This window comes from Somniosus microcephalus, chromosome 23, assembly GCF_052327205.1.
Source record: "Somniosus microcephalus isolate GS21.2 chromosome 23, FLI_Smic_1.0, whole genome shotgun sequence".
Classification (NCBI taxonomy): domain Eukaryota; kingdom Metazoa; phylum Chordata; class Chondrichthyes; order Squaliformes; family Somniosidae; genus Somniosus; species Somniosus microcephalus.
In genome coordinates, this window is record NC_141009.1 from 17964875 (window position 1) to 17977419 (window position 12545).

At 46.6% G+C, this 12545-nt stretch overlaps 1 protein-coding gene across 7 annotated transcripts in view; it reads left to right on the forward strand.

Annotated features, from left to right (window-relative positions):
- The window catches only part of LOC147101696 (netrin-G2-like), a 113314-nt gene that overhangs the window by 69838 nt on the left and 30931 nt on the right, over positions 1–12545 (forward strand). For all 7 annotated transcript variants that reach the window (XM_085965519.1, XM_085965515.1, XM_085965517.1 and 4 more), the window contains 2 exons: positions 548–720; positions 10114–10140. In XM_085965519.1, coding sequence (XP_085821645.1) covers positions 548–720; positions 10114–10140 — 200 coding nt within the window. The remainder of the gene's footprint in view (positions 1–547; positions 721–10113; positions 10141–12545) is intronic.

The following is a 12545-nucleotide window of genomic DNA, read 5'->3' on the forward strand; positions in this document are numbered from 1 at the left end:
CTCCGCCCTTCAGTAAGATCATGGCTGATCTTCTACCTCAGCTCCACTTTCCTGCACTATCCCCACATCCCTTGATTCCCTTAATATTCAAAAATCTATCGATTTCTGTCTTGAATATACTCAACGACTGAGCCTCCACAGTCCTCTGGGTAGAGAATTCCAAAGATTCACCGGCCTCTGAGTGAAGAAATTTCTCCTCATCTCAGTCCTAAATCCAATCCAAATTGCCATTTAAATTATTTACTTTTTTAAAATAACAGCACATCAATTAGAGGTTGATGAATCCATCAATACAGCTGGTATTTTAACTCTGGGAAATGGCCGGTAGCCCTGAATCATGATGGCAGATGCTTTAGTTTTAATTGGAACTGCAGATCGCAGTGCTGGAGTTCCCAAGGCGCTGAGCACACAACACTCGCGACCATTCCAATAATTGATCAGTTCCACACTGGCAGAACTCCCGATCCTAAAATAACACTGGTGTCAGGAGGTAATTACAACTGCATTTCTTCTCTTGGTCTGTTACACACTCTCCTTCTCATTCCAGGTGTAAGTGCAACATGCACGCTAACAGCTGCCATTTCAAGGAAGGGAATCTGATTTGCGAGTGTGAACACAACACGACGGGTCAAGACTGTGGAAAGTGCAGGAAGAACTACAAAGCCAAGTCATGGCGACCGGGTAGCTACAGCCCATACCCAATGGGAACAGCCAACAGCTGTATGTATACGATTCCTATCTTACAGTGCAGTGACGCCACCGTTTACTTGTGGTGGAACAAAAAATAGATAGAAAGTACTGTGAATGAGCAGCCTGTAGGTCTGCCACTGCTGGAAGCTGTGATTATGCAACAGTCCATTTCTAACCCGCTGAATGGTCAAAGTTTGTTGAGATTTCGCAACCTCCACAGGTCCCTCACTCAATGTCTGTAAACAGCTCACAACCTCTCAGCTCTGATCAAAAATATCAATTTGAAGCCTGGGTTTTTGAGAGGCCAAGTAGGGCAACGATTGTTAGTAGCAAGCACTCAGAAATGGGTTGTTTTCACCTCCTTTGGGGCTTCTTGTGTGAACTCACGGGTTTGGGCGGGAATTCGCAGCGTGTGTAAAAAGTGGCACAATTTGGCAAATCACCTGCCTTAGCAATGAGGAGTATTCTAGAAACATGTGAAAAGAACATCTCCATTCCACAGTACACCCATTCAAAACCACACTTATAAATCTTATCTAGTCAAATCCAATGGAGCTAATTGACCAATGTCTTACTGTCACTTCCGATTAGGCACTTTAAAGCCTTCCGGACTCAATATCGAGTTCAACAATTTCAGATCATAACCCTATTACATTTTTACTTATATTTTTTATCCACACCTTTGTTTTTTGCCCTTTACCCCCCCCCTTTTTTTCTCTCCCACATGGCAGCTGTCTCCCATTCTGCCAGCACATTTCACACCTAATCTAGAGCCGTCTTTGGTCTCCACTAGTCCTATCACCATCTCGTCTCGTTTTGAATACCTCTTAATGTCTCTTCACTTCACTTTTTTTCTCTCCCAGTCCCCATTCTGGCCTTTTAATCTATTTCATTTCCTGTGCTTCTCTAGTCTTGACAAAGGGTTTTGACCCGAAACGTTGACTCTATTTTCTCTCCACGGATGTTGCCTGGCCTGCTGAGTTTTTCCAGCATTTTCTGTTGTTATTTCGGATTTCCAGCATCTGCAGTATTTTGCTATCTTACTGTCACGGTTGACTCCAGCCAAATGCACACCTCATGTGAGCATAGATATCAAATTCAAATCGCTTGTTTTGAACATTGTGGAATTCCTGCTCCAACGCAAAACACTACCCAGTTATCCAAAGGAAAGGACGAATCGGGGTGGGGTGTATAACGGGAGGCTGAGGGACAACCGTCTGTTTTTCGCCACGAGTTAAAATTACCCCAATTTTGGCAGAGGTTATATCCAACCAATACCTCGCCTACTGTCCCATGGGATCTACACGGGAGAGGGAAGGGTGCACATTTTTTTAAATCATGGATAGAAAAACATTTTCAGAACCATTTTTTTTGCTCCCCGTCTGCAACCCAACATCCTTCAAGCAAAGTCTAGCACAGGGGAGGCGAGCTTCAGAACGTTGGCATTTCCCCCACTGCCATCGTGGACATTTTCAGCTCCACAGCAACTTTCCTAAGTTGCTTTAATTTAAAAAAAGTAAAATAAAGTACTTGGGTATCCATTTTTTGATTTTACTTCTGTGAAGCACTTTGGAACTTTTTTGTTAACGTTAAAGCTGCTCTGTCAATGCAAGTTGCTGCCGGTGTTAAAATATGAAGCAACGGCACATTTCTGTCAGGGGCAAGGCACCGTTTCTTTATAAAGGTAACAAATCTGTCAAATTGGCTGCTCAGCATCATTCATTTTACTATTAAGAGAGAAGGCTAGAAATACACGGCAGGTCATTCAGATCATTCTCCGAGAGAAAGGAGCAGGCTGCAGAAGTTTTATCTTGGGAGATCCTTGGTCTGATGAAGGGATCCTACCCAAAATGGGAACCTGCCTTTATTTTTTTCCCCCTCAGATGCTGACAGGCCAGCTGTGTAATTCCAGTATGATCTGCTTTTCATAGAATCATAGAAATTTACTGCGCGGAAGGAGGCCATTTCGGCCCATCGTGTCCGCGCCGGCCAACAAAGAGCTATCCAGCCTAATCCCACTTTCCAACTCTTGGTCCGTAGCCCTGTAGGTTACGGCACTTCAAGTGCACATCCAAGTACTTTTTAAATGTGGTGAGGGTTTCTGCCTCTACCACCCTTTCAGGCAGTGAGTTCCAAACCCCCACCACACTCTGGGGGTGAAGAAATTTCCCCTCAAATCCCCTCTAAACCGCCTACCAATTTACTTTAAATCTGTGTCCCCTGGTTGTTGATCCCTCTGCTAAGGGAAACAGGTCCTTCCTATCCACTCTATCTGGGCCCCTCAATGTTATACACCTCAATAAGGTCTCCCCTCAGCCTCCTCTGTTCCAAAGAAAACAAACCCAGCCTATCCAATCTAGGCAACATCCTCGTAAATCTCCTCTGTACCCGCTCTAGTGCAATCACATCTTTCCTGTATTGCAGAGTTACAACGTTTGCAATTCTTTTCTCAAATTATTCAGTGTACAAATCTGAAAGTATTCCTCCTTGCTCATGCCCATAGAAAACCCTGAGTAATGAGTTCACACTGTCAGCCGCCCAACAGTGGGGGGACGGGGGAGGGAGACTGACTGAATCAAACTGTCACACAGGGAAGATTTACTGACCTCCAGGGCCGCAGAAAGTGCCTTTGGCACTGAGGCTGCACCTTCCGCCATTCGCGTGTGTATATATAGTGGTCTGGCAATATCTTGGACGCACTTCCTTTAGTCAGATTAGCATTGAATCAAAGGCTCAAACAAGCTGTTGAAGACCACAACGCTCCCATTATTTTCCAGGTCAGATAAGCGGAGTTCAGAGTTGGAGCAGAGGCACCAAGAGAGCACGTTAATGGGGTCATTAGGGAGCAGTTTCTGGCTGCATATCAATGCAAAAGTGGCAGCATAGCTCAGGAGTATAGGGAGTACACTAAACCTATGAGGTCCCAGCCAGGAGGCTGCCTCACACCAGTTTCAGTTTGTGCTGAGCGCAGCATAACCCCAGCACACGTCTATATGTAACTTCCTTCTTGTGCAGCCCGTTCTATTGAGCACTCTCTCCTCCAGTTGGGAATATAAGGCCCTTAAGTTTTGCGCTGCAAACTGACCAGGAGTCTCCTTAATCGCACTCTGCAGTTGGCTGGTTGCCCCCCCCCCCCCCCCCCGTTTTGCGTGGAGCATGCTGAACGAGTTTGATGCTTTCTGCAGCGTTGCGATGATCTGGCAACAACACTAAGCGTTGCTGGAAAAAACTCACCCAGCTGAGCTTGCTGGACAGTGTGTTAAGTCCATGAATGATTTAGACACGGACTAGCAGGAGAGAAAACAAACAGATCTTTACTGGTGAAAGGCATAAACGAAACTAAACAACAGAGGCTCTCTAGCGCCTTTTATACAGGGGTGGTCACTGCAGTCTGAAACCAGTTATTCTCTTAAAGGTACATACACAACAATTCCTCCCCTTTTAGATAAACAGTACATAACATTCATTTAACAACTAAATGATAACGAATTACAATCACAATTACGGTTGCTAGATACATTGGTTAAGTTTAAGCAATTATAAGTTCAGTCTTTGAGGAGGCTTCTTGATTCTGTCTGGATAACGCCTCTTTGGGGTATCAGGTTCTTCTGGCAATGTTGAGTCGGAATCAATGTCGTTGTTTGGTTCATCTGCTTCCAATATTACCGGTTCTGCGGTAGCTGCAATTGGAACGTCGATTTCATTACCAGGTGTATCAGATCGTGGTGTGGAGTTGACGTTTTCCCGTGACTCTAGAATCTGGTCAACATGGCGTCTTACAATGCTCTCCCCAACGTCCACGGTATACATGAGAGGTCCTTGTCATGTACAAATCGTTCCTGGTTGCCATTTCTCATTGCGGTAGTCCCGGGCCAAAACTGGTTGACCTATCTTAAAACTCCTGGTTGGCCTTTCATTCATATTCTGAAACTGCCTGTTCTCCACATCTCTTCGGACGTTTGGCTTAACCAAATCCAAGTGGCATCGTAGTCTTCGATTGAAGAACATCATGGCTGGAGTTTGGCTGGTAACCGCATGTGTCACATTCCGGTAGGCAAACAAGAAGTTGTCCACCTTGTGTTGTAGGGGTATATCTTCATTACACATTGCCTTGATAGCCTTCTTGAATGTTTGGACAAACCTCTCGGCCAATCCATTAGTGGCTGGATGATATGGGGCAAATGTGTAATGCTTAACACCATTGTTCTTTAAGAACCTCCGGAACTCTTCAGACACAAACTGTGGTCCATTGTCAGAGCAAATCTGTTCAGGCAGCCCATTCCTGGCGAATATGGTTCGTAAAACTGTGATAGTTTTTTCCGTGGTGATTGAGGACATTTTTATTACCTCTGGCCACTTTGAATGTGCATCCACCGCAATTAAAAACATCGAGTCCATGAAGGGACCAGCAAAATCAATGTGCACCCTTTGCCATGGAGATGAGGGCCGCTCCCATGGATGCAGAGGAGCTTGTGGTGGGGCGTTTTGGACCTTCTGGCATCCTGCACAGCTCTTGGTCATCTCTTCGATTTCTCTATCGATTCCCGGCCACCACACAAACGCTCTGGCTAAGCTCTTCATTTTTACCCCACCCAGATGACCCTCATGAAGCTCATTGAGCACTCTATCCGTCAACTTAGGTGGAATTACTACTCTGGATCCACACATCAAGGCTCCTCTGCACACTGACAGCTGTTCTCTTCTCAGCGAGAATGCTGGCAGCAGTGGTTCGCCATGTGCTGGCCATCCCTTCACCGTTAAATCATAGACCCGTGATAGTGTCGGGTCATTCCGTGTTTCCTTTTCTATGTTTGCATTCGTCACAGGGAGACATTCGACTATGGTCGAGTGGAATAACTCCATTGGATCCACTGCAAGGTCATCTTCTTCCACTGTCGGCAACGGTAGACGTGACAATCCATCAGCATTTCCATGCTGTTTAGTTCCTTTGTACTCGATGTCATATTGGTGTGCCCCTAGGAAAAGGGACCATCTCTGCAGCCGTTGTGCTGTCATTATTGGTACGCCCTTCTGAGGGTTGAAAATGGAGACAAGAGGTTGATGATCGGTTAGTAGAGTAAATTTTTGACCGTGCAGATAGTGATTGAACTTCTTCACCCCCCACACTAGGCTGAGGGCCTCTCTGTCAATCTGGGCGTAGTTGCGCTCGGCAGAAGTTAAGGAGCGTGACGCAAAAGCTATCGGCCTCTCCAAACCATCAAGGAATTTATGTGACAGTACCGCCACAATGCCGTAGGGAGATGCATCACACGCCAGCCTGATTGGCAGTGCTGGGTTGTAGTGAGCCAATACTTCCTTTGAAGTGATTAAGTCCTTACTCTTCTGAAAGGCCCGCTTACAATCATCGCTCCATTTCCATGCTACCCCCGTTCGTAGCAGGGCGTTCAGTGGGTGCAGAATTGTCGACAAATTCGGCAAAAACTTATGATAGTAATTCACCAACCCGAGGAATGACCTCAGTTGCGACACATTTTCAGGCGCTGGGGCCTTAACAACCGCTTCAATTTTGTCAGGGGACTTATGTAACCCCTCTTCATCAATCACGTGGCCACAATACGATACCTGTTTCTTAAAAAATTCGCACTTGGGGCGGTTGGCTCGCAGCCCATGTTCCCGTAGTCTAGTGAGCACCTGTTCTAGGTTGTTAAGGTGTTCACTGTCATCTTCACCTGTTACAAGGATGTCGTCCAAGTAACACTGAGTCCCCGGAATCCCTTGCAGGACTTGTTCCATCGCTCTTTGCCATATCGCCGGAGCCGATGCTACTCCGAATACCAATCGATGATACTGGTAAAGACCTTTGTGAGTGTTTATCGTGAGATACTTCCTAGAGGACTCTTCAACCTCCATCTGCAAATATGCTTGTGCTAGGTCAATGTTTGTAAAACGCTTCCCTCCAGACAGCGAGGCGAAGATGTCTTCTATCCTTGGAAGAGGATATTGTACTGTGCGACGGACAGGGTTCACCGTCACCTTGAAATCCCCACAGATGCGAATCTTCCTGGGCTCTCCGGACTTATTGCTTAACGTTTTCTTCATGACAGGAACGATGGGTGCCGCCCACTCGCTCCAGTCGACCTTAGACAACACGCCCGCCTTCTCCAGATTCTCCAGCTCTGCCTCGACGGCTGGGCGAATTGCATATGGTACCGGTCTCGCTTTGAAAAACTTGGGAACTGCATTCTCTTCTATTTTTATCGAGGCGGTTATGCCTTTAAGCGTGCCCAGTTCTTGTTGAAATACCTCTTTGGCGTTAGCTAAGATTGTTGACAATCGTCCAGGAGTGACGTCTTCATCTTTTTTACCGTCCACCGTCATTGCATGAATGGAATGCCAATCTAAGTTTATCTTCCTGATCCATTCCCGTCCCAATAACGGTGGTCCACCATTTGGCAGTATGTAGAGATACAATTTCCGTATTTTCTTGCCATTGTGTTCGACAGGCACCCTTATTTTTTCTCTGGGGTATACTTTTTGCCCCGTATACGTCGTCAAGACGATGGATGTCTCTCTCAAGGGTATGTGTGAAAATAGCCGCTCGTAGTCTAGTCGATTCATGACGGTTAGCACTGATCCTGTATCCAATTCCATTTTAACTTGGGACCCTGCTATCATGAGAGTGACCCAAATGGTTCGGTGATCCTCTTTTGCGATTACATTGTGAAGTTTGAGACAGCTTAGTCTCCTGTTTCCGGATTCACTATCGCTCATCTGGTCTTTGGAACTACTGTCCGTCATCTTTTGTACTTTCTTGTACGGTTCCTTAGTAGCCTTTTTGTTGTCACTGGTCTTCTTCCCAGACCTACAAACTCGTGCAATGTGTCCAATCTTCCCGCATTGTCTGCATATTTTGTCTTTGGACCAGCAGTCCTTCTGGTCATGGTTAGTTCTGCCGCAGCGATAACATTTTGCAAATCCCCGTGTCATTTCGTGGGTGCCGTATTCCTGAGGTTTTTGTTGAATTTCTGCAGCTCCCCTGGCTGCTGTTTCATACGATACTGCCACGCTGAAAGCCTTATCTAGCGTCAGCTCTTTTTCTGCGAGTAACTTCTTCTGTGTTCCTTCACTCAGGAGTCCACAGACAAATTTGTCCCGTAGGGTATCTGCCAGTCCTGCTCCGAACTGGCAGTGCTTTGATAGCTTGCGTAGTTCTGTAAGATACTCAGCATTGCTCTCATCTTTGTGCTGAGTTCTCCTGTGGAATTTAAATCTTTCTGCTATCAACAGCGGTGCAGGGTTTAAGTGCTCCTGTAGAACAGCAACAATTTCATTAAAACTCTTCGCCTTCGGTTTGGCTGGAGTAATCAGATCCCGCAATAGGCCGTACGTTCTAGCGCCCATTAAGTTTAGCAATATTGATGCCTTTTTCCCCTCCGCTATTTCATTTGCCTCGAAATATACCTCGACTCTTTCCACATACGTGGTCCAGTCCTCTAATGTATTATCAAAAGCAGTGATACAGCCAGTCTTCGGCATCTTGCAAATCTAAAATGGCGCCTCCCGCGCTTTGCCTTCTTCCCCGATTTAACAAAATGGCGCCTCCCGCGCTTTGTCTTCTTCCCCGCTGTTGTTAGCGCTGCTTTCCACGGTTTCCTGCGCATTAAATATTAATTCGTTTTCTTTTATTATCTTCCCGTCGTGGAGCGGACCCCCTGGGACACTTCCCTCCCTCTTCTGAGGTCCGAACGCTGCCCAGCTTCGAAACACCGGCCGCGCCCTGTATGCTCCACCCTCTCTCTCTCTCTCTCCTTGCTTCCCGACTCGCTGCCCGGCCCCGTTGAAAGGCCACCTGATCAAGCTTCAGCCCGCCGCAGCCCAGGAAGGATCAGAGCACTACCTGCCACCAGCCCGACTAGCTGGGAAACCACGGACCGAGGAACCCAGCCTGGCTCTGGACAGTCTCTCCTGCGAGTTTTTAAATCGATGATTGACGGTCGACGCCCGTTTCTCGAGTTTCAATGGCCTCTTATTTTTATTTTTTTTTTTCTTTCTTCTGGCTCCGACCTTCAACAACATCGTCGGAGCTGCTGCTGAGTTGCAGGTAAGTTCGTTTCTAACTCATCGCCAGTGTTAAGTCCGTGAATGATTTAGACATGGACTAGCAGGAGAGAAAACAAACAGATCTTTACTGGTGAAAGGCATAAACGAAACTAAACAACAGAGGCTCTCTAGCGCCTTTTATACAGGGGTGGTCACTGCCGGTACTGCAGTCTGAGACCAGTTATTCTCTTAAAGGTACATACACAACACAGTGCTTTTCCCCCCTTCACCAATTTTCTGTCCTCTTGCTCTCAATGGGATACAGACTTTGCTGGGTTACAATTTCACTGACCGACCCCAGTTGCCCTCCTGCACTTCACCCAATCAGCTGTTTTCATATGCGAACCTGGACCAAGTCTCCATAGCAAAATACTGCGGATGCTGGAAATCCGAAATAACAACAGAAAACACTGGAAAAACTCAGCAGGCCAGACAACATCCGTGGAGAGAGAAACGGAGTCAACGTTTCAGGTCGAAAGTCTGACGAAGCAAAAATGATGCTTAATATTTCGAATACTGAACACAAAGCAGCGTCATACACCAGCTACTGGCCTCACAAGGTGAAAATATGGAGCAGCAGACGCCAAGAGCAATTCCCAAGCAGTGGGAGACTATTATGGGGTGGAAGTTGGTTATGGCCTATTCGCGGGTCCATAACCAGCGGCCAGCCCGAAATTGGCCCTCGGGCCTCATTAACATTTCTTGGCAGCACCTGCCGTGGAGTCCGGGCAGCACTCCTGCTCCTCAGGAATGATTTTTTTTTTTTTTTTTAAATGTGCTAAAATTTAAATTTACCTGTTGATGGCAGCCGCTGCTTAAACAAGAATCCAAAACAATTTCTGCAAGGTGTCAGGCTACTCATTTACAAATGTAAGGGATCCAATGCTTGTTTTTAGGAGGCCGCCCGGCTCGCCTGAAAAAGCCACCTTCACCAATATGGCAGTGCCCGTAACGCAGGCGCAAATCAGGCGCGGGGACGTTGCGCCTCCAAAAATTGGTCCTTTTCGCCCCTGGAATGCGAGCAGCTGGAGATTCCATTTCTACCCCTATATCTCGGGTCGAACACTGCTCTTCCAACTGGCCCCTTCCAGGGGTGACAAACAGAAGGGCGCTCACACAGTTATTGCAGCCCCGCAGAATGTGCGCCTAATAATAAAATACGTAAAACCGAACTCTGCTGTAGAAAATGCAGTGTGGTTAACCCGTCAGGGCTGTATTTTCCTCCGTCTAAGGGAACACGCGATCCCCATTTTATACTGGCGTGCGGGTTAAACACCTGCAGATGGAGGACAATACAACACCTGTGCGGAGCGGAGCGCTCACTGTCCGCGCCTCTAACATCTTTCTCTGATTCCCTTTCAGGTGTGGCTGCCAGTTCCGCTTACGGCAGTAAGTACAACCCAGAGACACTCACCTCTACCTCTGTCCTTTCTCTTACATCTTATCTTCTTACATCTTATCTTTATTTTATTTTATTTTCTTTAAAAAAAATTTTTAAACATTTTAAATGTTTTTATTTGAAACATTTTTACAAAACCGAGCTTGTTCTGGTTTGTTCCCCAGTCTGCATGTTGTCTCCCTACCCCCCTCATTGTTAATAAAAATTCTTCCACAGTTTTTAATCTGAATCAATGTTTTAAAAAGGTTTGTTTGCAAGTAAATTCTTCTGCCTGACAGGTCTCCACACCCGGAGGGTCGACGTTTCAGAAGGTTCTCGATTTGCATCGTGTGTTTATATGTCTTTAATTATAATTTATTTTCATTCACTGCGGTCTCCCACAACACGATCTCCCAGCTGTGCTGGAAACCAGGCGCCCAGGTGGGGGAACAGCCATGAGACCAAGGCTCTATTAGCGCCAACAATGCCAATTGGACTTGGTTCCCAAGTTACACGAGGCAGAAGTTGCAGGACGGGCTCTCTTTTCCCGCCACAGTCGCTGAGTGATCTGAAACATAGTGGGGGCTTCCCCAGGTCATATTAATAGCTGATCTCAGCGAGGGCAGTAGTAGGGGAGGGGAGCACTCCAATGGGCTCGGCCCATTTCCCTGGCTGGCTGGGTGGGTGGGAAGGAAATTAAGGTTCCTGGCTCTGCTCCTGAACATTATCCAGAGACCCTTGTTAGTGAGATGTGCGTCGGAGAGGAGAGGATTGGGCCTGGGCTCTGATAATCCTCTACAGTTGGATAGTCTGCTGACACTCTCTGCCAAGGGTCACAGGGGTGAGGTACCAAGATGGTGGCCTGCCCTCATGTAGCCATGGCCCAGATAAGGGTGTTGATGACTACGGGAGGGGAGGGAGGAAGGAAGGAAACTGGAGGGGATTTTTGTAAATCGAAAGAGTAGTGGATTCTTTTCCATGGTGAATTATAACAGAAGTTGCCATCCACCATGTATTGCAAAGTATGGTGCCTTCTCCCTCAGCCAGTCAGGAAACTACCACAAAAGGCAGTTGAGGCCAATTCATTAAATATATTCAAGAAGGAGTTATATATATTTCTTAAGGCTAAAGGGATATGGGGAGAAAGTAGGGACAGGGTACTGAATTTGGATGATCAGCCATGATCTCATTAAATGGCAGAGCAGGCTCGAGGGGCCGAATGGCCTACTCCTGCTCCTATCTTCTAATGTTTCTATGAAAGGATTTGTACAATACTACCAGGAATAAAAACAACAGGAAACACTGGAAAGGCACAGTCAAGGTCTGGAAGTGAAACGTCAACTGTTTGTGATGGGGCTCATTGTCTGTTGAAGGGTCCCACCTGAATCCTTAACCTACTTTTCCTCAGTCAATATAAAAAGAAAGAATGCAAAATGCTGTAAATCTGAAATTAAAAAAAAGAGAAAATGCTGAAAATACACAACAGGTCGGTCAAGATCCGAAAACAGAAAAGACAGGTGACCATTTCAAGCGGGGGACTTTTGTCATATTTGCTGTCTTCATTGGAATGAAGGGTCTCGGCCCAAGTCGCTCTCACCCTGTTCTTTTTCTCTTTTGAGACACTGTGGTGTGCTTTTGGTTTCCATGATTTGCAGCACTTGCTTTTTCATGAGGTCTGGTCGAGCAGTTTTTGAAGCGGTAGAAGAGAAAAAAAAGCGCATCAGGCTCTTTGATTAATCGCCACGACTCCCCGTTAGTCGTGACTTTCATTATTTGGAACTTTCCAAAGATAATAATGCTTTTGTGGATCGGACTGCTGTGATCTCAGCTGGGTGTCTGGGACTCACTTGTCCCCCAGCGCGGCCCTGAGCCAGCAACCCCAGTACAGTACACAGCGCAATAATACGATAGCAAAATACTGCGGATGCTGGAAATCTGAAATAACAACAGGAAACGCTGGAAAAACTCAGCAGGCCAGGCAACATCCGTGGAGAGAGAAACAGAGTTAACGTTTCAGGTCGAAGACCCTTCGTCAGAACTGAGAAAAACAGCAGGAAATGAAACAGATTAAACGCAGCGCAATAACTTGCTTCAGTACAGCGCTTCAAACACAGTGAAACCCCCCCCCCCCCACCCCGACAAAATGCTTCAGAAGGACAAAAATCAGACAGCACGCAGTGGTGAGAGCAGGGTTAAGGGACGTGACTGGAGTGGATAGTTTTGAGGAAGTGTTTGAAGGAGTGGGGGGGGGGGTGGAGGCTTAGTAAAGTAGAATGGTTTAGGGAAAGCGTTCCACAGTGTGAGGTGAAGACACAGCTAGTGGAGCAGTGGGAGGGGCTAATGGGGATGCAAAGGAGGCCAGAGCTTAAACAAGCAGCTACATAGGACACAGTCATTAAAACACACTCTCTCTCTC